The sequence below is a fragment of the Chiloscyllium plagiosum genome, unplaced genomic scaffold (genome assembly GCF_037043375.1).
Source record: "Chiloscyllium plagiosum isolate Xiang-an unplaced genomic scaffold, Cpla_swu_hap1 HiC_scaffold_49, whole genome shotgun sequence".
Classification (NCBI taxonomy): domain Eukaryota; kingdom Metazoa; phylum Chordata; class Chondrichthyes; order Orectolobiformes; family Hemiscylliidae; genus Chiloscyllium; species Chiloscyllium plagiosum.
The window spans coordinates 6,852,220-6,874,992 of NW_028270187.1; the positions used below are offsets into that span (position 1 = coordinate 6,852,220).

General features: G+C 43.0%; 1 protein-coding gene across 17 annotated transcripts in view; it reads right to left on the reverse strand.

The window, feature by feature from the left end:
* Positions 1 to 22,338, reverse strand: part of LOC148135446 (uncharacterized) — a 70,791-nt gene extending 48,453 nt beyond the window's left edge. For 5 of the 17 annotated variants that reach the window (XR_015755103.1, XR_015755102.1, XR_015755105.1 and 2 more), the window contains exons 1-2: positions 22,105 to 22,325; positions 12,991 to 13,101 (exon numbers count right to left, since the gene is read on the reverse strand). Coding sequence is in view for 9 of the 17 variants with exons in the window: in XM_087984694.1 (XP_087840820.1) it covers positions 12,991 to 13,101; positions 22,105 to 22,261 (268 nt within the window). In the remaining 8 variants the exon portion in view is untranslated. Of the gene's footprint in view, positions 1 to 12,990; positions 13,102 to 22,104 lie in introns of all 17 variants that reach the window. The other 12 variants (XR_015755099.1, XR_015755100.1, XM_087984686.1 and 9 more) reach the window with 7 other exon arrangements.
* Positions 22,339 to 22,773: the final 435 nt, after the last annotated feature.

The window sequence follows — 22,773 nt, forward strand, 5'->3', positions numbered from 1 at the left end:
AAATGTTCAAGATCCTGTTGTAATCTGAGGTAACCCTCTTCGCTGTTCACTACACCTCCAATTTTAGTTTCATCTGCAAACTTACTAACTGTACCTGTTATGCTCGCATCAAAATCATTTATGTAAATGACAAAAAGTAGAGGACCCAGCATCGATCCTTGTGGCATTCCACTGGTCACAGGCCTCCAGTCGGAAAAACAACCCTCCATCATCACCCTCTGTCTTCTACCTTTGAACCAGTTCTGTATTCAAATGGCTAGTTCTCCCTGTATTCAGTGAGATCGAACCTTGCTAATCAGTCTCCCATGTGGAACCTTGTCGAATGCCTTACTGAAGTCCATGCTACCGCTCTGCCCTCATCAATCCTCTTTGTTACTTCCTCAAAAAACTCAATCAAGTTTGCGAAACATGATTTCCCATGCACAAAGCCATGTTGACTATCTCTAATCAGTCCTTGCCTTTCCAAATACATATCCATCTTGTCCCTCAGGATTCCCTCCAACAACTTGCCCACCACCGACAACAGGTTCCCTGGCTTGTCCTTACCACCCTTCTCAAACAGTGGCACCACGTTAGCCAACCTCCAGTCTTCTGGCACTTCACCTGTGACTATCGATGATACAAATTTCTCAGTAAGAGGCCCCAGCCAACACTTCTCTAGCTTCCCACAGAGTTCTAGGGTACACCTGATCAGGTCCTGGACATTTATCCACTTTTACCCATTTCAAGACATCTAGCACTTCCTCCTCTGTAATATAGACATTTTGCAAGATGTCACCATCTATTTCCCTACCTTTTCCACAGTAAATACTGATGCAAAATACTTATTTTGTATCTTCCCCATTTTCTGCGGTTCCACACAGTGGGCTGAGAAGTGGCTGGAAGGTGGAGTTTAATTCAGATGAATGCAAGGTGCTGCATTTTGGGAAAGCAAATCTTAGCAGGACTTATACACATCACGGTAAGGTCCTAGGGCGTGTTGCTGAACAAAGAGACCTTGGAATGCAAGTTCGTAGCTCCTCGAAAGTGGAGTTGCAGGTGGATAGGATAGTGAAGAAGGTGTTTGGTATGTTTTCCTTTATTGGTCAGAATATTCAGTACAGGAGTTGTGAGGTCATGTTGCGGCTGCACAAGACATTGGTTAGGCCACTGTTGGAATATTGCGTGCAAGTCTGGTCCCCTTCCAATCAAAAAGATGCTGTGAAACTTGAAAGGGTTCAGAAAAGATTTACAAGAATTTGCCAGGGTTGGAGGATTTGAGTTATAGGGAGAGGCTGAACAGGCTGGGCTGTTTTCCCTGGAGAGTCAGAGGCTGAGAGGTGACCTTATAGAGGTTCACAAAATCATGAGGGGCATGGTTGGGGTAAATAGTCAAAGTCTTTTCCCTGGGTTCAGGGAGTCCAGACCTAGAAGACATAGGTTTAGGGTGAGAGAAAAGATATAAAAGGGACCTAAGGGGCAACTTTTTCACACAGAGGGTGGTAAGCGTATGGAATGAGCTGCCAGAGGAAGTTATGGAGGCAGGTGCAATTGCAACATTTAACAGGCAGGTGGGTATATGAATAGGAACGGTTTGGAGAGATATGGTCCGGGTGCTGTCAGGAGGGATTAGATTGGGTTGAGATATCTGGTCGGCATGGATGGGTTGTACCAAAGGGTCTGTTTCCATGTTGTACATCTCTATGACTCTATATGTCTTCCTATTCAGCTGCTAATAATTTACAGGAGCTCTATCTTTTGTCTTTCTCCAGTCAAATATTTGATGGACTAATCCAAGGGTGACCGGCTGCTTCTCACAACCAGCAGGTATGTAACCACTATCAGAGTGGAAAAGGTTCTTTTCACAGTCAGAGTTGATTGAGTCAGACACTCATTGACCTTAATTTCCAGAAATACACATTCAATCCAAGAGTCAAACACAACTGATGAAATATAAATCCACATTATTTCGCTCTGTTCTCAGTTACAGTAAATTCCATTATTTATAGCCAATTATCATAAGATTAGAAGCAGGTTAAACAATATGCTTATAATAAATATGCATTTATGAGCTGCATTAAATCCATATGTAGTAAAGGCATTTTTAAAGTTACAATCAATGTGAAAAAATCAATCATGCTGTTACATTGTTGTAACAAATACATATGAAGTAGATATTCAGTGCAGATATAGAAGGAAAGTTGGACATTCAGTAACTGAGCAGGACAAAATTAATCTTTTGATTAGTTGTTTAATTGTCATCTTTGTACAGGACAACTGTGTAAATTCCAAATTAACCTCTTCATCAAGCCTGATCGAGAAAGCATCCTTGCTGCTCATTCAGACACATATATACACACACCTCTTTCTCTTTCTCTCTTACACACAGCTACTGGTTGATTTACAATGAATTGCAAATTGATGACATCATCCTTACATACACATTGCAACACTTAATGGTGCTGAAGATCCATACACACTGCAACTATTACAAAACGTTACATCAAACTGATCTCTACACTCAGATCTCGAGTCAAAGAGGTCCACACCACAGAATTATTAAGTCTGCACTGATCAAAAACAATCTATAACAACATAACAATTGACTAATCTAACAATTCTAATCCCTGTCAACTGGCATTCCATTTCCATAAATATCATGGCATCAGAGAAGCTGTCATCCCCATCTGTATCATAATGTCATTCTCCATTTCACCATCTTGCAGGAGTTTTTTTTTTTAAAATCAGTCCAGCAAGAAACATTTTCTTTATAATTCCATGTGTCTTTCAAAACTTGTTTCATAGTTCTATGACGAGCCCTGCATTCCTCTTGACGTTCCTTTTGATATATTACAGAAAAGCAAGGGATCCAGATACAGTTTTCTCAAGGAGTCAATGGAATCAGATAATTACCATTTAAAGCAGTGCAGAAAGAAATGAAAAGCCAAAATTGCCAAGTTTGTGAAGCCGGTCACTCTTTCTTTTTAACAAGAGTTGAACAGTGTTGATGTTCAAATATTCTTTACTGCATGATAAAATAAAAGTCCTTTAGCCTTCCTCCTTCCTCCTTCCTACCATAGAGCTACACAAGAGTACTGCTCATGGCTTGCACCAGATCCTGTCCAGATCGGTAAATAAAATAGAATTGGCCAATTCTCTTCCCTGCACAAAGAACATTGCGGTCAGTCAGCTACAATGCTGATGAATTGTTCATTGCCCTTTCACTGAGTTACAAATGGATTTACTTAATACTGATCGTAAAGTATGTAAAAATTGATAGCATTCCACAATTCCCAGTTAGACTCTGCACTATAGGAGTTGCAAAGGTCCATTGATTTTCTCTCCTTGATTCTGATGAATAGCACAGATGCTCTTCTGCTGCAATGTGTTGCCTGTGCACCTTTCCATGGATCCTGCAGGCAGTAAAACTAAAGAACATTGGCTGTGGAAGTTATCCAACTACATACAGTCATTGAGATATACAGCATGAATACAGACCCTTCGGTCCAACTCGTCCATGCCAACCAGATATCCCAACCCAATCTAGTCCCACCTGCCAGCACCCGGCCCATATCCCTCCAAACCCTTCCTATTCATATACCCATCCAAATATCTTTTAAATGTTGTAAATGTACCAGCCTCCAGCACTTCCTCTGGTAGCTCATTCCATACACGTACCACCCTCTGTGTGGGAACTATAGTGAGCCTGATGTCTGTGGTGGCAAGTTATTGGAGGGAGTCCTGAGGGACAGGATGTACGTGTATTTGGAAAGGCAAGGACTAATTAGGGATAGTTAACATGGCTTTGTGCATGGGAAATCATGTCTCACAAGCTTGATTGAGTTTTTTGAAGAAGTAACAAAGAGGATTGATGAGGGCAGAGCGGTAGATGTGATCTATATGGAGTTCAGTAAGGCGTTTGACAAGGTTCCTCATGGTAGGCAGGTTAGCAAAGTTACATCTCAGAATACAGGGAGAACTAGCCATTTGAATACAGAACCGGCTCAAAGATAGAAGACAGAGGGTGGTGGTGGAGGGTTGTTTTTCAAACTGGAGGCCTGTGTCATAAGGATCGGTGCTAGGTCCTCTACTTGTTGTCATTTACATAAATTATTTGAATGCGAGTGTAAGAGGTACAGTTAGTAAGTTTGCAGATGACACCAAAATTGGAGGTGTAGTGGACAGCGAAGAAGGTTACCTCAGATTACAACAGGATCTTGATCAGATGGGCCAATGGGCTGAGAAATGGCTGATGGAGTTGAATTCAGATAAGTGCGAGGTACTGCATTTTGGGAAAGCAAATCTTAGCAGGACTTGTACACTTAATGGTAAGGTCCTAGGGAGTGTTGGTGAACAAAAAGACCTTGGAGTGCAGGTTCACAGTTCCTTGAAAGTGGAGTCGCAGATAGATAGGATAGAGAAGGTGTTTGGTATGTTTTCCTTTATTGGTCAGAGTATTGAGTACAGGAGTTGGGAGGTCATGTTATGGCTGTCCAGGACATTGGTCAGACCACTGTTGGAATATTGCGTCCAATTCTGGTCTCCTTCCTATCGGAAAGATGTTTTGAAACTTGAAAGGGTTCAGACAAGGTTTACAAGGATGTTGCCAGGGTTGGAGGATTTGAGCTATAGGGAGAGGTTGAACAGGCTGGGGCTGTTTTCCCTGGTGCGCCAGAGGCTGAGGGGTGCCTTTATAGAGGTTTACAAAAAATCTGTGTTTTCAGTGCCAGACTGTACAAACACATCCACTTTCACTCATAGGAGCTGACTCCAGTGGCAATGGATAATACCTGTCAAGGAGCAGAAGTTTGAACAATGAAGTACTCTAACAGTTACAACAGGTGACATGTTTCAATTTAGATGACACAGAAGCACTGTGAAATACAATAACCAATAATAAGGAGCACGTTGATATCTAGTATCAGAGATTGAATAAATCCCATTCTCACTCTCGGCCTGGTGCTGATGAACACACACAAGATACACTTGCATTCTGGTTGGGAACCAGAGTAATGCAGAAGCATTTCCACACTTTCTCAATGTACGAAAGACTGATTTATAAGCATTAAACACACCTCAAAGTGTATCAGATCTTGACATGCAGAACTGGAAACACAAGGAGACATACAGGCAATGTCGATTGGACATAGACCAGTACCACCTGTAATGCAGATTGACAGCACAACAAAAAACTCACTCACACTCAGCCAGTTGATGGTGAAAGGGAACAAAATGCAATTTAGGCCCACAAGTACTTCCAGATACGGACAGTTATAAATTGACTGACCAAATTATTAATTGCTTCAGAAGTTCTTAGTATTAGATGTTAAATTATTGCAGTGCCCAGCAGCAACTGACAAAGACTACTGGGCACACAAAATGTAAAAAAAAACGAAGATTGAATACAATAAAATTCAAATTCCTGGGAAAGAAAAGTATTGAACCGACACTAATTCCTTAATCACAGTTTTAATGACTCTCGAACAGGTTTAACCTACACCCTGACTGAAAAAAACACAACTGAATGTCGAAAGTGAATGGCATCCATATACTCTACTTGTCACTGTTGCACACAGCAAAACTGGCACTATAGGTATTCAAAGGCAGATAACTTCAGGATTAATCTCAAATTGGCATTTACTTCAAGACACTGTCAGCGAGTAGATGAAGTTCAGAATCCCAACAATTAGTGGAAACTAGTATGGAAAACAGATAAAGAATAGAATGTCCCAATGCAGACACAGTGAGCTGAATGGTGGTACCAATTCTGTGATTGTGTCATAAGTCACAAAATGCAAAGAGTTTAAGGCCCAATCTCAACACTAAAAACTGCCATCACAGATTGAATCACAGCCACAGAGAATTTTTTTTTCTACTTCATTCATGGGATGGGGGCATCACTGGCTAGGCCAGCATTTATTGCCCATCCAAACAACCCATGCAGTACCTATGAGATAACCACATTGCTGTGGGTCTGGAATCACATGTAGGCCAGACAAGGTAAGGATGGCAGATTCCTTCCTTCAAGGACATTATTGAACCAAATGAGTTTTTTTCTGACAATCAACAATATATTCATGGACATCATTAGACTCTTAGAATATTATTGGCTGTCAGAGAATTGAGCAACTTTGATATATAAGAGTAGAAAGTGACTGGAACTCATTGAGAACATTACTCTCACAGTCACACAGCAGAAACTGACATGTAAAGATCATGTCCTAAACTCTCATCTGGACACAACCAAAACTGACAGTCATAGATTTATAACTGCTCTCTCATATTCACTTTGTAATAACCGAAAAGGAGAGAACTATAATCTCTCTCTCACTCACTCACACAATAGGTACAGGTTGAAATCTAGACTAACACATTCCCAATGCAAAACCTGAGAGGTACGGTATGATAAATGAATTTGCGCAAATATGAACAAGAAGTTGACAGATAGACATTAACAACTGCACTCTCAAATGCACAGAGCAGAATCTGACAAGGACAGATTGGTAAATAACTCACTTGCAGGTGGTAGTAAATTTCAGAAAAAGATTGATAACTACACTCTCATATTCACAAAGCAAAAACTGATTATGCTCCCAATTTCATGTACATGTCAACTGACATGTACACTTTGATAACGACAGTTACATATTCACAGAGCAGAAACTGACAGGTAGAGATTAATAACAAAACAAAAATTGATGGAAAATCCACAGGCTTGGCAGCATTTGTGCAGAGTAATCAGAGTTAACATTTTTGGTCTAGTGACTATTCCTCAGAACTGATGGGAGCTAAGAAAATGCACACAATGTGGTCTCGTCTATGTTGGGGGAACTGAGTAAAGATTGGGTGCCCACTTTGCAGAACGCCAACATTCTGTCCAGAAAAAGACCCTGAGCTTCCAGTTGCCTGCCACTTCAACACACCACCCTGTTCCCTGACCCAACGTCTCTGTCTCAGGCTTTCTGCAGTACTCCAGCAAAGCTCAGTGCAAGCTAGAAGAATAGTACCTCATTTTCTGCTTGGGAACTCTACAGCCTTCTGGACTCAATCCTGAGTTCAACAACTTTAAGGCTAGAGTTCTCCCAAGTCATTACCTGAAACCCCACACACCCGGCCTTGTTAACACATTTTCTGCTATTCTACACCACCAATTGTTAGCCAGTAACAGTCCCTATTAATAGCGACTCGCCCTCCCAATCTGACAGTTATCCACTCCTTTGTCTATCCAACTGTTCTTCTCTCTCTTTGGACCTACCCTTCCAACCAACCTATCTTCTGCATAACAGCGAATATTTTCCTCGCTACTATCAGTTCTGAAGAAGGGTTACTGGCTCAGAAATTTTAATTCTGATTTCTGTCCACAAACGCAGTTAGAGCTGCTGAGCTGTTCAAGCAATTTCTGTTTCTGTGTTACAGCAACTGTAGTTGTTTTGGTTTTTGTTTAGAGATTAACTACATTTTCATACTCTGAGCAGAAACTGCCAGCAACAATTGGGCGGCACGGTGGCACAGTGGTTAGCACTGCTTCCTCACAGCGCCAGAGATCCTGGTTCAATTCCCGCCTCAGGCGACTGACTGTGTGGAGTTTGCACGTTCTTCCCGTGTCTGCGTGGGTTTCCTCTGGGTGCTCCGGTTTCCTCCCACATTCCAAAGATGTGCAGGTCAGGTGAATTGGCCATGCTAAATTTCCCATAGTGTTAGGTAAGGGGTAAATGTAGGGGTATGGATGGGTTGCGCTTCGGCCGGTCGGTGTGGACTTGTTGGGCCAAAGGGCCTGTTTCCACACTGTAATGTAATCTAATGTAATCTAATCTAAACGATAACTACATTCACATGTTCACAGAAGAAAAGCTGTTAGGCAAACATTGATAAATTCACTCAGATTCACTTTAGAGTCTGACTGGGAAGGATTCTTAACTAAACTTAACTAAGCATTCACAAAGGGAAAACTGACAGGGACTGTTAAATACTAAATTCTCCCATTCACATAGCAGAAACTGGCAGGTTTAGATTGACAGTTTCCCAAATACATTCACCAAGCAGATTTCACCATGTCCATAAAGACTATTCCAAATTTTTATGGATTAACCATAGAAAACATCCTATCTGGATGTGTCACAGTGTAGTATGGCTACTGTGCTGCCCAAGACCACCACAAACTACAGAGAGCTGTGAACACGGCCCAGTCCATCACAGAAACCAACCATCCATCCAAAGTCTCCATTTACACTTCCCCTGTCTCAGGAAAGCAACCAACATAATCAAAGACCATCCGACTCCGGTTATGCTCTCCTCCACCCTCGTATGTCAGGTAGAAAATACAGAAGGTTAAGTACACCATCCTACAGATTCAAGAACCGATTCTCCGCTGTGATTAGACTTTTGAAAGGACCTTCCACATTTTAAAGTTAATCACACTCTTTGCACCTTCTCTGCAGCTTTAACACTTTATTCCAGATTCTGTTCTATAGAACATAGAAAAATACATCGCAGTACAGGCCCTTTGGCCCTCGATGTTGTGCCGATCCAAGCCCACCTAATCTACACTAGCCCACTATCCTCCATATGCCTATCCATGCCCGTTTAAATGCCCATAATGAGGGAGAGTCCACCACTGCTACTGGCAGGGCATTCCATGAACTCACGACTCGCTGAGTAAAGAATCTACCCCTAACATCTGTCCTATACCTACCCCCCCTTAATTTAAAGCTATGCCCCCTCGTAATAGCTGACTCCATACGTGGAAAAAGGTTCTCATGGTCAACCGTATCTAAACCCCTAATCATCTTGTACACCTCTATCAAGTCACCCCTAAACCTTCTTTTCTTCAATGAAAACAGCCCCAAGTGCCTCAGCCTTTCCTCATACGATCTTCCTACCATACCAGGCAACATCCTGGTAAACCTCCTCTGCACCTGTTCCAGTGCCTCCACATCCTTCCTATAGTATGGCGACCAAAACTGCACACAATACTCCAGATGCAGCCGCACCAGAGTCTTATACAACTGCAACATGACCTCAGGACTCCGGAACTCAATTCCTCTACCAATAAAAGCCAGTACGCCATATGCCTTCTTCACCGCACTATTTACCTGGGTGGCAACTTTCAGAGATCTGTGTACATGGACACCAAGATCCCTCTGCTCATCCACACTACCAAGTATCCGACCATTAGCCCAGTACCCCATCTTTTTGTTACTCCTACCAAAGTGAATCACCTCACACTTACCTACATTGAACTCCATTTGCCACCTTTCTGCCCAGCTCTGCAGCTTATCAATATCCTGCTGTAACCTGACACATCCTTCCTCACTGTCAACAACTCCACCGACTTTCATATCATCCGCAAACTTGCTCACCCAACCTTCTAGCCCCTCCTCCAGGTCATTTATTAAAATGACAAACAGCAATGATCCCAAACAGATCCTTGCGGAACACCGCTAGTAACTGCACTCCAAGATGAACCTTTACCATCAACTACTACCCCCTGTCTTCTTCCAGCCAGCCAATTCCTAATCCAAACCTCCAACTCACCCTCAATGCCATACCTCCGTATTTTTTGCAGTAGCCTACCATGGGGAACCTTATCAAACGCCTTACTAAAATCCATATACACCACATCTACCACTTTACCCTCGTCTACCTCCTTAGTCACCTTCTCAAAGAATTCAATATGGTTTGTGAGGCACGACCTGCCCTTCACAAAACCATGCTGACTGTCCTTGATCACATTATTCCTATCCAGATGTTCATAAATCCTATCCCTTACAATTCTCTCTAAGACTTTGCCCACAACAGAAGTGAGACTCACCGGCCTATAGTTACTCGGGTTATCCCTACTCCCCTTCTTGAACAAGGGAACCACATTTGCTATTGCCCTAATGCACTTTGACCTGCCTGTAAAACACACAAAACAATACTTTTCATTGTCTTTCTGTACATGTGACAATAATAAATCGGATCAAATCAAATGGATAACTAAACTCATTTAAATGTAGCAGAATCTGAGAGGTACAGGCTGATAACTGCAGTCACACAACCTGAGAGGAAAAGATTAATAAATACACTCAAACACTGACATTATAGAGCCTGACAGGGAAAGGTTGACAACTAAACTTTCACATTCACAAAGCAGAAACTGACAGTGACAGATGAAAACTCAGCTCACACATTCACATAGCAGAAAATGGCAGGGATTGGCAATTACACAAGCATATTCACCAAGTAGAAACTTGACAGGTACAAATTGACAACTATACTTGCGTATTCACACAGCAGAGTCTGAAAGGTACAGAATTGACAATTACACTCTCACTTTGACAAAGAAGAAATTGACAGTTAGAGAATGATAACTATATTCCCACATTCACATAGTTGAAACTGACAGCTACAGTTTGATTAATACATTAAAATTCACAGAGCAGAATGTACTGATCAATATCTGTATTCACATTGACAGGGAAGAATCTGACAGGGACAGATTAGTATTAGTACAGTAGAAACAGATTGACAATGACATTCTGGAGTCAAGTAGCAAAACCTGACAGGTACTGTTTGATAATTGCACTCACATATTGGTATAGCTAAAACTGACGGGTAGAGGTCAATATCTACATTCACACAGAAGAAACTGATAGGTGCAAACTGATAACTGCATTTAATATTCATACAGCAGAAACTGGCAGGGAGATACTGGTAGTGACACTCCTGTTCTCACAGCTGAAACTGACAGATTCAGGTCGATAACTACAATCTCCAAAATATAGCAGAGACTGATAGGGTCTACAGATTGATAACTACACTCATGTATTCTCATCACATAAACTGACAGGTATAGATTGATAACAGAACTCGCACATCCCCATCAGAGAAACACATAGGGACTGATTCTATTTATTTAAAATGTATAAAATGTATTTATCAACCAGTCCTTGCCAGTTTCTACTATGTGGATATGAGTTCAGTTATCCATCTATACCTGTCAGTTTATGTGATGAGAATACATGAGTGTAGTTATCAATCTGTAGTCCCTATCAGGCTCTGCAATGTCAAAATATATTTACCAGAGAGTGACAGGCTCAGATTAATAACTACATTCATTCATACATTCGCACAGCTTATACTGACAGGTACAGTTTGATAACTACACTCCGATATTCACAGACCAGAAACTAACATATTTATCCTAGGATTCTCTGGGAAGCAAGGGAGGAGATTGCAGAGCCATTGGCCTTGATTTTTATGTCCTCTTTGTCTACTGGAGTAGTGCCAGAAGACTGGAGGATAGCAAATGTGGTTCCCTTGTTCAAAAAGGGGAGTAGGGATAACCCTAGTAACTATAGGCCGGTGAGTCTCACTTCTGTTGTGGGCAAAGTCTTAGAGAGAATTGTAAGGGATAGGATTTATGCACATCTGGATAGGAATAATGTGATCAAGGATAGTCAGCATGGTTTTGTGAAGGGCAGGTCGTGCCTCACAAACCTTATTGAGTTCTTTGAAAAGGTGACGAAGGAGGTTGATGAGGGGAAAGCGGTAGATGTGGTATATATGGATTTTAGTAAGGCGTTTGATAAGGTTCCCCATGGTAGGCTACTGCAGAAAATACGGAGGTATGGCATTGAGGGTGAGTTGGAGGTTTGGATTAGGAATTGGCTGGATGGAAGAAGACAGAGGGTAGTAGTTGATGGCAAAGTTTCTTCATGGAGTGCCGTCACTAGCGGTGTTCCGCAAGGATCTGTTTTGGGACCATTGCTGTTTGTCATTTTTATAAATGACCTGGAAGAGGGGTTAGAAGGTTGGGTGAGCAAGTTTGCGGATGATACGAAAGTCGGAGGAGTTGTTGACAGTGAGGAAGGATGTGGCAGGTTACAGCAGGATATAGAGAAGCTGCAGAGCTGGGCAGAAAGGTGGCAAATGGAATTCAATGTAGCTAAGTGTGAGGTGATTCACTTTGGGAAGAATAACAAAAAGATGGGGTACTGGGCTAATGGTCGGATACTTGGTAGTGTGGATGAGCAGAGGGATCTTGGTGTCCATCTCTGAAAGTTGCCACCCAGGTAAATAGTGCGGTGAGGAAGGCATATGGCGTACTGGCTTTTATTGGTAGAGGAATTGAGTTCCGGAGTCCTGAGGTCATGATGCAGTTGTATAAGACTCTGGTGCGGCCGCATCTGGAATATTGTGTGCAGTTTTGGTCGCCATACTATAGGAAGGATGTGGAGGCACTGGAACGGGTGCAGAGGAGGTTTACCAGGATGTTGCCTGGTATGGAAGGAAGATCGTATGAGGAAAGACTGAGACACTTGGGGCTGTTTTCATTGAAGAAAAGAAGGTTTAGGGGTGACTTGATTGAGGTGTACAAGATGATTAGGGGGTTGGATAGGGTTGACAGTGTGAACCTTTTCCCGCGTATGGAGTCAGGTATTACAAGGGGGCATAGCTTTAAATTAAGGGGGGGTAGATATAGGACTGAAGTTAGGGGTAGGTTCTTCACTCAGCGAGTCATAAGTTCATGGAATGCCCTGCCAGTAGCAGTGGTGGACTCTCCCTCTTTATGGGCATTTAAGCGGGCATTGGATAGGTATATGGAGGATAGTGGGTTAGTATAGGTTAGGTGGGCTTGGATCGGCGCAACATCGAGGGCCAAAGGGCCTGTACTGCGCTGTATTCTTCTATGTTCTATGTTCTATGTTAACAGGTACATGTTCAAGACTGTACTCACACATTCATCTAGCAGGAGCTAACAGGTATGGATAGATAAGTAAACTCTCCTATCCAGACACGCACTTGCATTGAGTAGTCCCATTTGTGAAGCTGTAGTGGTGTTGGTTAGTATCTGTTTCTCAGTGAATTGGTATAGATTTCTTTTGTTACAATCACCAGACAAAGAGCAACTCTGGCCAAAATTGAGTCAGACCTGCAGTTCTGTTTGAATTGCTGGCTTGGAAGAAACACAGCCTAATGATTATAAAATGAATGTTACATTGAAAGGTTTGATACTGTCAAACTCACCTAAAGTTGATTTGCAGGAGATGTCTCTTCTCTCTTCCTCCAGACAATTACTTGAAGGACCAAAACAATGTAACATTCCCTCGGGACGAAGCCAAGTGTGATCAGTTCCTTCTAACAAACAGCAGGTATGTTATCGCAGTCAGACTGAAGAATATACTTTCCACTGTCACAAAGCGATCTGAATTAGACACATATTAAGCTCAATTTCCAGAGAGAACTTTTCAAAGCAAGGGTGAAATATCGCTAAACAATTTTTTTATCTCTCTCCAATCTCAATTCATATCACCTCATTTCCAATAAATGTTATCATTCACAACCATAGAGTCATAGTACCTTGAAAGTGGAGTCACAGGTAAACCAAATAGTGAAGGTGGTGTTTGGTATGCTTGTCTTTATTGGTCAGTGCATTTGATCCTGGTCTCCTTGCTATAACATAGGAAAGATGTTGTAAAACTTGAAAGTGTTCAGAAAAGAATAAAGCTGAGAAAATTTGGCATGATGGCGAATACCCTTGCCAAGATTGGAGACGGTTACAGAGAATGGTGAACTCTGCCTGGACAATCACAAAGGCCAACCTCCCATCTATGGAATGCATCTACCAGGCCCGCTATCAAAGAAAAGCCACCAACATTCTCAAAGATCCATCCCACCCTGGCAATGCTTTTCTACAACCTCTACCAATGGGGAGAAGGTACAGAAGCCTGAATGCACGCACCAGTCGGTTGCGAGACAGTTTCTAATCTATTGTTGTTAGAATATTGAATGGACTCAAACTCTTAGCATTCGCCTCTACCTGTGTTTTTGTTTTGCTGATGTTTATATATTATTTACTTATCTGTGCTAAATAACTATGAGATCTGCTTGTATTGCTCGCACAACAGCTTTTCACTGTGCCTCAGTACACGTGACAATAAATTCAATTCAATTCAGAAGATTTACAAGGATATTGTCAGAGTTAGAGGATTTGACCTACAGGGAGACGCTGAATATGCTGGTGCTGTTTTCCCTGGAGCGGAGGCTGAGGGGTGACCTTATAGGGGTTTATAAAATCATGAGGGGCATGGATAGGATAAATAGGAAAGCTCTTTTCCCCAGGGTGTGTGTGTGTAGGGGGGAGGTGAAATCCAAAGGGCATCAGTTTAGGGTGTCAGGGGAAAGATTTAGAAGGGTTGAAACTTTATTGCTGGAACAGCACAGCAGGTCAGGCAGCATCCAGGGAACAGGAGATTCGACGTTTCGGGCACAGGCCCTTCTTCAGGAATCTGAAGAAGGGCCTGTGCCCGAAACGTCGAATCTCCTGTTCCCTGGATGCTGCCTGACCTGCTGTGCTGTTCCAGCAATAAAGTTTCAACTTTGATCTCCAGCATCTGCAGACCTCACTTTCTCCTCAAAGATTTAGAAGGGACCTAAGGGTCAAATCTTTCATGCAGAGAATGGTGCGTGTATGGAATGAGCTTCCAGAGGATGTGCTGGAGGCAGATACAACAGTATCTGGATGAGTCAATGAATAGGAGGGATATGGGCCAAATGCTAGCAAATGGAACTAGATTTGTATAGGATAACTTGTCAGCATGGATGTGTTGGATTGAGAAGTTTATTTCTGTGCTGTACATCTATATCTATTTGATAATAGATGCTTTATTTCTGTTGACTTAAATATTGCTTTAAATCAGAGCAAGGTACGAATATTTAGATGTAAGGGAAAGAGAACTCCTCAAGTAGGGCACTGTAAGAGACCCTGATTTCTGGTTTACTTTCTAATGAACAAATATTAACCACAAGCACCAATTGTGTATTAATTTTGTTTCATTTTTCTTGTTTTATTCCGTGCTACGATGACACTGTCTGGATGGTTGACAGGCTGGGAGATTGTGGGTTGGGCCTTGATCGACTGATTTACTGTTTTATTCTTCCAGAAGGTGTAAAGGGGGTCAAAGTTTCAGCAGAGCTGGGAATAGACAACATCTTACTCTGTGGGAACAGGGAGATCAACGGAGGACAGAGAAAACAGAACTTGAAATCTGGGCTGACACCAGACTACCATGTCATCATGTCATAGCAGTGCCAACCCTCTCCCTTAACTTAGCTTCCCATTTAACTTGAATGCCACATACCCCCTCGATATTCACGATTCAATCCTTGTCATCCTGAAGCCATGTCTCTGTAAGGAGTCTCAGATCATAATTTCCTTTAATGTGTGCAGTCCAATTCATTGACTTTTGTTACGATGCAGTACACGTTCAGTCACCACAGCTTTTGTCCAATTTTTGTGATTTTTGAATCCAGCTTTGAATCCAGCGAGTACATTTATTCTCCTTGTCCCTGTCTGACATTTATTTCCCACATTACTACTTGCTCACCTGCCTTGATTTGGATTGGCCATAGTAAATTGCCATACTGTCCAGGGATGTGCAGGTTTGGTGGGTTAACCGTGGGAAATGCAGGGTTTAGTTTCATAGTAATCGAAGCAGGAGGAAGCCATTTGAACTGTTGAGCCTGCTCGGCCATTCATTAAAATCATGGCTGATCTATCGATAATCTCAGCTCCTCCTATCTTCATTATCCCGACTACCCTTAATTCCCCTACCATGCAAAAATCCCATCCAACTGTGTCTTGAATATACTTAATGAAGCTGCCTCTATTGCTTCCTTGGGCAGAGAATTCCATAGATTCACTGCTGTTTGGGAAAAGCAGTTCCTCTCCATCTCTATCCTAAATCTATTCCCCCTAAACTTGAGGCCAATGTCTCCTAGTCCAGTCTCACTCATCAGCAAAAACAACTGGATAGGGTAGGAGAAGGTGGGGTTGGCTCAGATTGGCATGTTCTTCGTAAGGGTCAGTGTGGACTTGATGGGCTGAATGGCCTGATCCCACACTGTCGTGCTTCTATGATTTACCGCAGTTGTGTTTGCTTTGGATCACAGCACCCAGAACCTCCCACCGTCTGCAAATTGAAAGACAAGTCCCAACTTGCCCTTCTCTTTTTGTGTTACCTAACTGTTTAAATCATTTCTAGTGAATACAGCCCACGTCTCCCGCTGCTGCCAGTAAACTTTACAATGCTGATGAAACAATGCAATTCCTGCAGTATTGAAAATCATAATGCTTCTAACGATACCAGTTACTGATGCACAGCATTGAAAATACAATGTCAGAGGCTGAAACGAATGAGCAGTTTAAAACAAGAGCCCACCTAACACTTCACTTACTACCGGTAAACCTTAAAGCACTTCATCCCTACAGTGCAATGAATTCCCACTTTTCACAAAAATCCGAGATGTACTCACACACTCAATTGCTGTCTCACAAACGAAAGATTTCGCTGCAACTTCTTCTGTTCCCAGTAAGGGCAAAGTATCTTTGAAAGCTCTCTGAAAGTCCAATGTTCACAATGACACTTCTTTCACCAAAGACAATTAGAGTCAGACAGCACATTTCGTCCAACTCGTCCATGCCAACCAGATAGTCCCATTTGCCAGCATTTGGTCCAAATCCCTCTAATCCCTTCCTGCTCCTGTACTCATCCAGATGTCTTTTAAAATGTATTGTATCAGCTTCCACCACGTCCTCTAGCAGCTCATTCCATACATGCACCACCTTCACGTTTTAAATTTTTCGCTCACACCTCAAACTTATGCCTTCTAGTTTTTGACTCCGCTACCATGATCTTGGTTATTTCACCTGCCCCTTATGAACTTCAATAAGGTGGCCCATTATGAACTTCAATAAGTTCACCCCTCAGCCATCGACGCTCCAAGGAAAACACTCCCAGCCTATTCAGCCTCTTCCCTACAGCTTAAAGTTTCCAATGCTGGCAACAGCCTTGTACATCTTTTGTTGAACCCTTTCAACGTTTTGCAACATCTTTCCTGCAGCAGCGAGACCAGAACTGAATGCAGTATTCCAAAAGTGGCCCAACAATGTCCTGTACAACTGCAACATGACCTTCCACCTCCTCTACTGAATACACTGTCCAATAAAGGCAAGCATACCAAACGCCTTCTTCACTATCCTGTCTAACCGCGACTCCACTTTCAAGGATCTCTGAAGCTGTACTGCAATGTCGATTTGTTCTGTGACATTCCCCATTAACTGCCCTGATTTGCCTTACCAAAATGCATAACCTCATATTTATCTAAATGAAACTCCATCTGCCACTCCTCTGGCCATCAGCCTATCTGATCAATTCTAATTTATAATCAAACTTTCTTTTCCTCTCGCAATCCCTGAAAGCTGAAAATCTCCATCCCACACACATTCCCTCCATTCTCACTTTGCTGAACCTAATCCCTGCTGTACCTAATCCTGAAGGGTCTGGTTCATGTTTATTAAGAGGCCCACACTTGGGAGGGATCTAATTGAAAGGTACAGAATAAAAAAACTGCCTTGATAGGGTGGATATAGGGAAGATGTTTCCATTGGTAGGAGAGACTAGGACCCGAGACCACAGCCTTAGAGTATAAGGAAGACCTTTTAGAATGGATTTGAGAAGAATCTTCTTCAGCCTGAGAGTGATGAATCTATGGAATTCATTGCCACAAGAGGCTGTGGAGGCCAGGTCACTGAGTATATTTAAGACTGAGGTTGACAGGTTCTTGAGTTCAAGGGGATCGATGGTTATGGGGAGAATGGGGATGAGAAACATACCAGCTATGATTGAATTGTAGAGCAAACCTGATGGGCTGAAAGGCCTAATTTCTGCTCCGCTGTCTTATGGTCTCTTGCTGTTCTGGACACAGAGTATGAGAAATGGGAGCAGGTGCAGGCCATTTGGTCTTTTGGGCCTGCACCAGCATTGAACAGATCGTAACTACATATGAATATACCTACATTTAGGTGAATAGGCTGGCACTTTATTTCACTGTAGCATAGGAGGTTGTGAGGTGACCTTATGGAGGATTATAACCTCATCAATACCCCTCATGAGTTTAACAGTGGGTGTCCTTTTCCTAGGTTGGAGGTTTCAAGATTAGGGAGCAAATTTTGAAGGTGCGAGGAGAAAGATTTTTTAAAAGATATGAGGAGCACCATTTCTTTATTTTTATAGAAAGAGTGGTTTGTCGTGGAATAAATGTCCAGATGAAGTGGTGGATACAGGTACAGTTACAACATTTAAAAAACATCTGGATATGTACAAGAACAGGAGGGATATGGGCCAAACACTGTAAGTGGGGCTAGTTTAGTCTGAGAATATAGTCAGCATGGACACGTTGAACTGAAAGGTCTATTTCTGTGCTGTGTGACTCTGTAACTGTAACTGTTCTGTACTGAGTCATAGAGATGTACAGCATGGAAACAGACCCTTCGGCACAACCTCTCCATGCCGACCAGATATCCCAATCTAGTCCCACCTGCCAGCACCCTGCCCATATCCCTCCAAACCCTTCCTATTCATATACCCATCCAAATGCCTCTTAAATGTTGCAATTGTACCAGCCTCCACCACTTCCTCTGGCAGCCCATTCCATACACGTACCACCCTCTGTGTGGGAACTATAGTGAGCCTGATGTCTGTGGTGGCAAGTTGTTGCGTGAAAAGGTTGCCCCTTAGGTCTCTTTTATATCTTTCCCCTCTCACCCTAAACCTATGCCCTCTAGTTCTGGACTCCCCGACCCCAGGGAAAAGACTTTGTCTATTTATCCTATCCATGCCCCTCATAATTTTGTAAACCTCTATAAGGTCACCCCTCAGCCTCCGACGCTTCAGGGAAAACAGCCCCAGCCTGTTCAGCCTCTCCCTGTAGCTCAGATCCTCCAACCCTGGCAACATCCTTCTAAATTTTTTCAGAACCCTTTCAAGTTTCAAAACATCTTTCCAATAAGAAGGAGACCAGAATTGCACACAATATTCCAACATTGGCCTAACCTAAATGCTCTGACCAATAAAGGAAAGCATACCAAGCGCCTTCTTCACTATCCTATCTACCTGCGACTCCACTTTCAAGGAGCTATGAACCTTCACTCCAAGGTCTCTTTGTTCAGCAACACTCCCTTGGACCTTACCATTAAGTGTATAAGTCCTGTTAAGATTTGCTTTCCCAAAATGCAGCACCTCGCATTTATCTGAATTAAACTCCATCTGCCACTTCTCAGGCCATTGGCCCATCTGATCCAGATCCTGTTGTAATGTGAGGGAACCCTCTTCGCTGTCCACTACACCTCCAATTTTAGTGTCATCTGCAAACGTACTAACTTTACCTCTTATGCTCATATCCAAATCATTTATGTTAATGACAAAAAGTAGAGGGCCCAGCACCGATCCTTGTGGCACTCCACTGGTCACAGGCCTCCAGTCTGAAAAACCACCATCCACCACCACCCTCTGTCTTCTACTTTTGAGCCAGTTCTGTATCCAAATGGCTAGTTCTCCCTGTATTCCATGAGATCTAACCTTGCTAATCAGTCTCCCATGGGGAACCTTGTCAAACGCCTTACTGAAGTCCATACAGATCACATCTACTGCTCTGCCCTCATCAATCTTCTTTGTTACTTCTTCAAAAAACTCAATCAAGTTTGTGAGACATGATTTCCCACGCACAAAGCCATGTTGACTATCCCGAATCAGTCCTTTCCTTTCCAAATACATGTACATCCTATCCCTCAGGATTCCCTCCTACAACTTGCCCACCACCGAGGTCAGGCTCACTGGTCTATAGTTCCCTGGCTTGTCTTTACCGCCTTTCTTAAACAGTGGCACCACGTTTGCCAATCTCCAGTCTTCTGGCACCTAACCTGTGACTATTGATGATACAAATATCTTAGCAAGAGGCCCAGCAATCACTTCTCTAGCTTCCCACAGAGTTCTCGGGTGGTCCTGGGGATTTATCCACTTTTAACCGTTTCCATACATCCAGCACTTCCTCCTCTGTAATCTGGACATTTTGCAAGATGTCGCCATCTATTTCCCTACAGTCTATATCTTCCATATCCTTTTCCACAGTAAATACTGATGCAAAATATTCATTTAGTAAAACCATTTTCTTGCCTTCCCTCAGAAGCATTGATTCTTTGTTGTTCAAAAATTAGATGAACTCAGCTTTAAACTCAACTACCTGATGAAGGAGCGGCGCTCCGAAAGCTAGTGTGCTTCCAATTGAACCCGTTGGACTATAACCTGGTGTCGTGTGACTTTTAAATTTTTTACAGCCTTTTTTACATCCACACGTCATTCCTGATGAAGTGCTCCTGCCCAAAACATCAACTCTCTTGCTCCTCAGATGCTGCCTGTCCTGCGGTACTGTTGCAGAATGACACTTTTTGACTTTGACCTGCAGCCCTCACTTTCTCCACATCCAAATGTATCATCATTTAAACAATGCACCTAATTTCTACTCTCTTTTTCCACAGCAAAGGCTATAATGTCACATTGTAAAATTGCATTTGCCATGTGTTTGCCAATTAAGACACAGACCTGGACCACTTCCCCAGAGTCTGTCCCCTACCTGGATTCACTCCCTTTCCTTTCAGTTCCTGCAAGTTAACAATTGAATCCCAGAATTATAAAAAGAAATGGAAAAGGGGGTGAGAAAAGAGAGTGCGGTATTCACAGGTGTTTGCACAAAGGAAGGAAGTTGCAATCCAAGGTGAAACTCAATCTTTATTGACAGAGAGGAGCAGCAAGGACAAGTGGAGCAAACAAAAGCAAGACAAGTGGTATATTAACAAGAGCAATTGAGTTCAGAAGTGGGGATGTCTTCCTGTAGTTAGGACGTCATTGAATATACTCAAAGCTGAATTCATCTGATTTTTGAACAACAAAGAATCGATGCTTCAGTTCCAGAGTCACTCAGCACAGAAACAGACCTTTCAGTCTAACATGTCTATGCTGACTATTGTCTCAGACTAAATTAGTCCCACATACCAGTGTTCTGCAGCTCCTAGTGAACTTCTGCATTCATGCACTACAGGTTGTCTCTGATTGGCAGGAGGATTAGACTCCTTCCGGTACTCCATTGGTCCATGGAAAGAAGGTAGCTGGATGTTTCAGTGGAGAATGAGGAGCATGCGTCGGATTTCACTGACACCGGTAAATGCGATTGAAGACGTTGGTGTTATCGACAGTTTTTAAATGTCCAAATGCCAATAGCAGAAAAAAAATGGCTGGAGCCGGAATCCAACACACACCCCCCCAAACACACACACAGAGACAGGGAATCGACATTTTATTCCTTTTGCATTTTGTCTGGCTGCTCAACTTTTGCACATCTTTTCCCCAGGTTAGAGGTCCAAAACTGTAGGGGCATTGGTTGAGAGTGAAAGGGGATAAAATAAAAGGAACCTAAGGGGTGACGTTTTCACAGAGGGTGGTACGTTTTTGGACTGAGCTGCCAGTAGAAGTGGTGGAGGCTGGTACAATTGCAACATTTAAAAGGCATCTGGATGGATATTTGAATCGAAGGTTCACAGGGATATGGCAAAGTGCTGGCAAATGGGACGAGATTAGGTTGGGATATCTGTTCGACATGGACTAGTTGGACCGAAGGGCCTGTTTCCGTGCTGTACATCTCTATGACTCTAAATGTCTCTCGGGTTACCCCTCAGTCTCCAGTGCGATAGGGCAAACAGCCTCAGCGTATTCAACTCAAACACTCAAACCCTGTCAAAATCTTTGTATATCTTTTCTGCACTCTTTCAAGTTTCACACCATTTTTCCAGTAGAGGGGGAGACCGGAATTGCAGACAATACTGTATTCCAAAAGTGGCCTAACCAATGTCCTGTACAAACTCCTAACTCCTGTACTGAGAGGATTGGGAAATGTTCAGAACTTACAAAAGACAACCGGTTAAGAATGGCGGGACAAGCCGAAATTTTGCTGGTCAGATTGGAAGCATCAATGCCTCGGGGCGAGGGGCGGAGATGGTTGGGGTGTGGGTGGGGATGGGTCAAGAAAGCAGAATGCGTTGGAGCCAAGGTGGAGGAAGAACAGAGGATGCAAACACGTTGCAGCCAGCTTAAAGATGCAATAAGGGATATTGCATGTACTTGTAACTTGCATTTATTTGTGGGAATCGGGTGCATTTCAAAAGTAAAAATACAAAATAGATCTCTACCTCTCCCCCTTCCTAATCTCTATTCTTCCGTCCCTCGTCGCCCGGGTAATTAAGACACATACCTGAGTTTGCAGAGTCTGTTCCCTCCCGGGATTCACTCCAGTTGCCACGAGTGAACAGATTTCCGCCTTCTCTCTCTCCATCCCAGGTCGAGGATTTGCACAGAGGAGGGAGATTCACTCTGAAATTGAAAAAGCCATTTCCGCGTTTTGACGTCATGAACGGAGCGAGGGGCGGGGCGAGGCCGACTGCGCCTGCTCCGGACGGCCAGCCAGGTGGTCCGCACTGCGCTTGCGTTGTCCTGTGGTGTCAGGGTAGGAGAGCACAGTTTGCAAAAATCCCTTCTTTCAGAGAAACCCTATAGTGTGAAGCAGGCCACTCGGCCCAACGAGTGCACACTTACCTTCTGGAGGGTAACCCACCCAGACGCATTCCCCTACCTCTCTGAATTTATCCCTCAATAATGCACCTATCCTGCACATCCCTGGACATTATCGGTAATTTAGCACGGCCAATCCACCATAATCTGCAAAGCTCTGAACACTATGGGTAATTTAGCATGGCAAAACACACTAACTTGCACATCATCTGTAATTTAGCACAGCCAATATATCGTAACCAGCACATCCTTGGGCACTGTGGGTAATTTAACATGGTCAATCCCCCCTAACCTGCGCATCCCTGGTCAGTATGGGTAAGCTCAGAGAGTACAGTCAATCAAGAAAACGTTT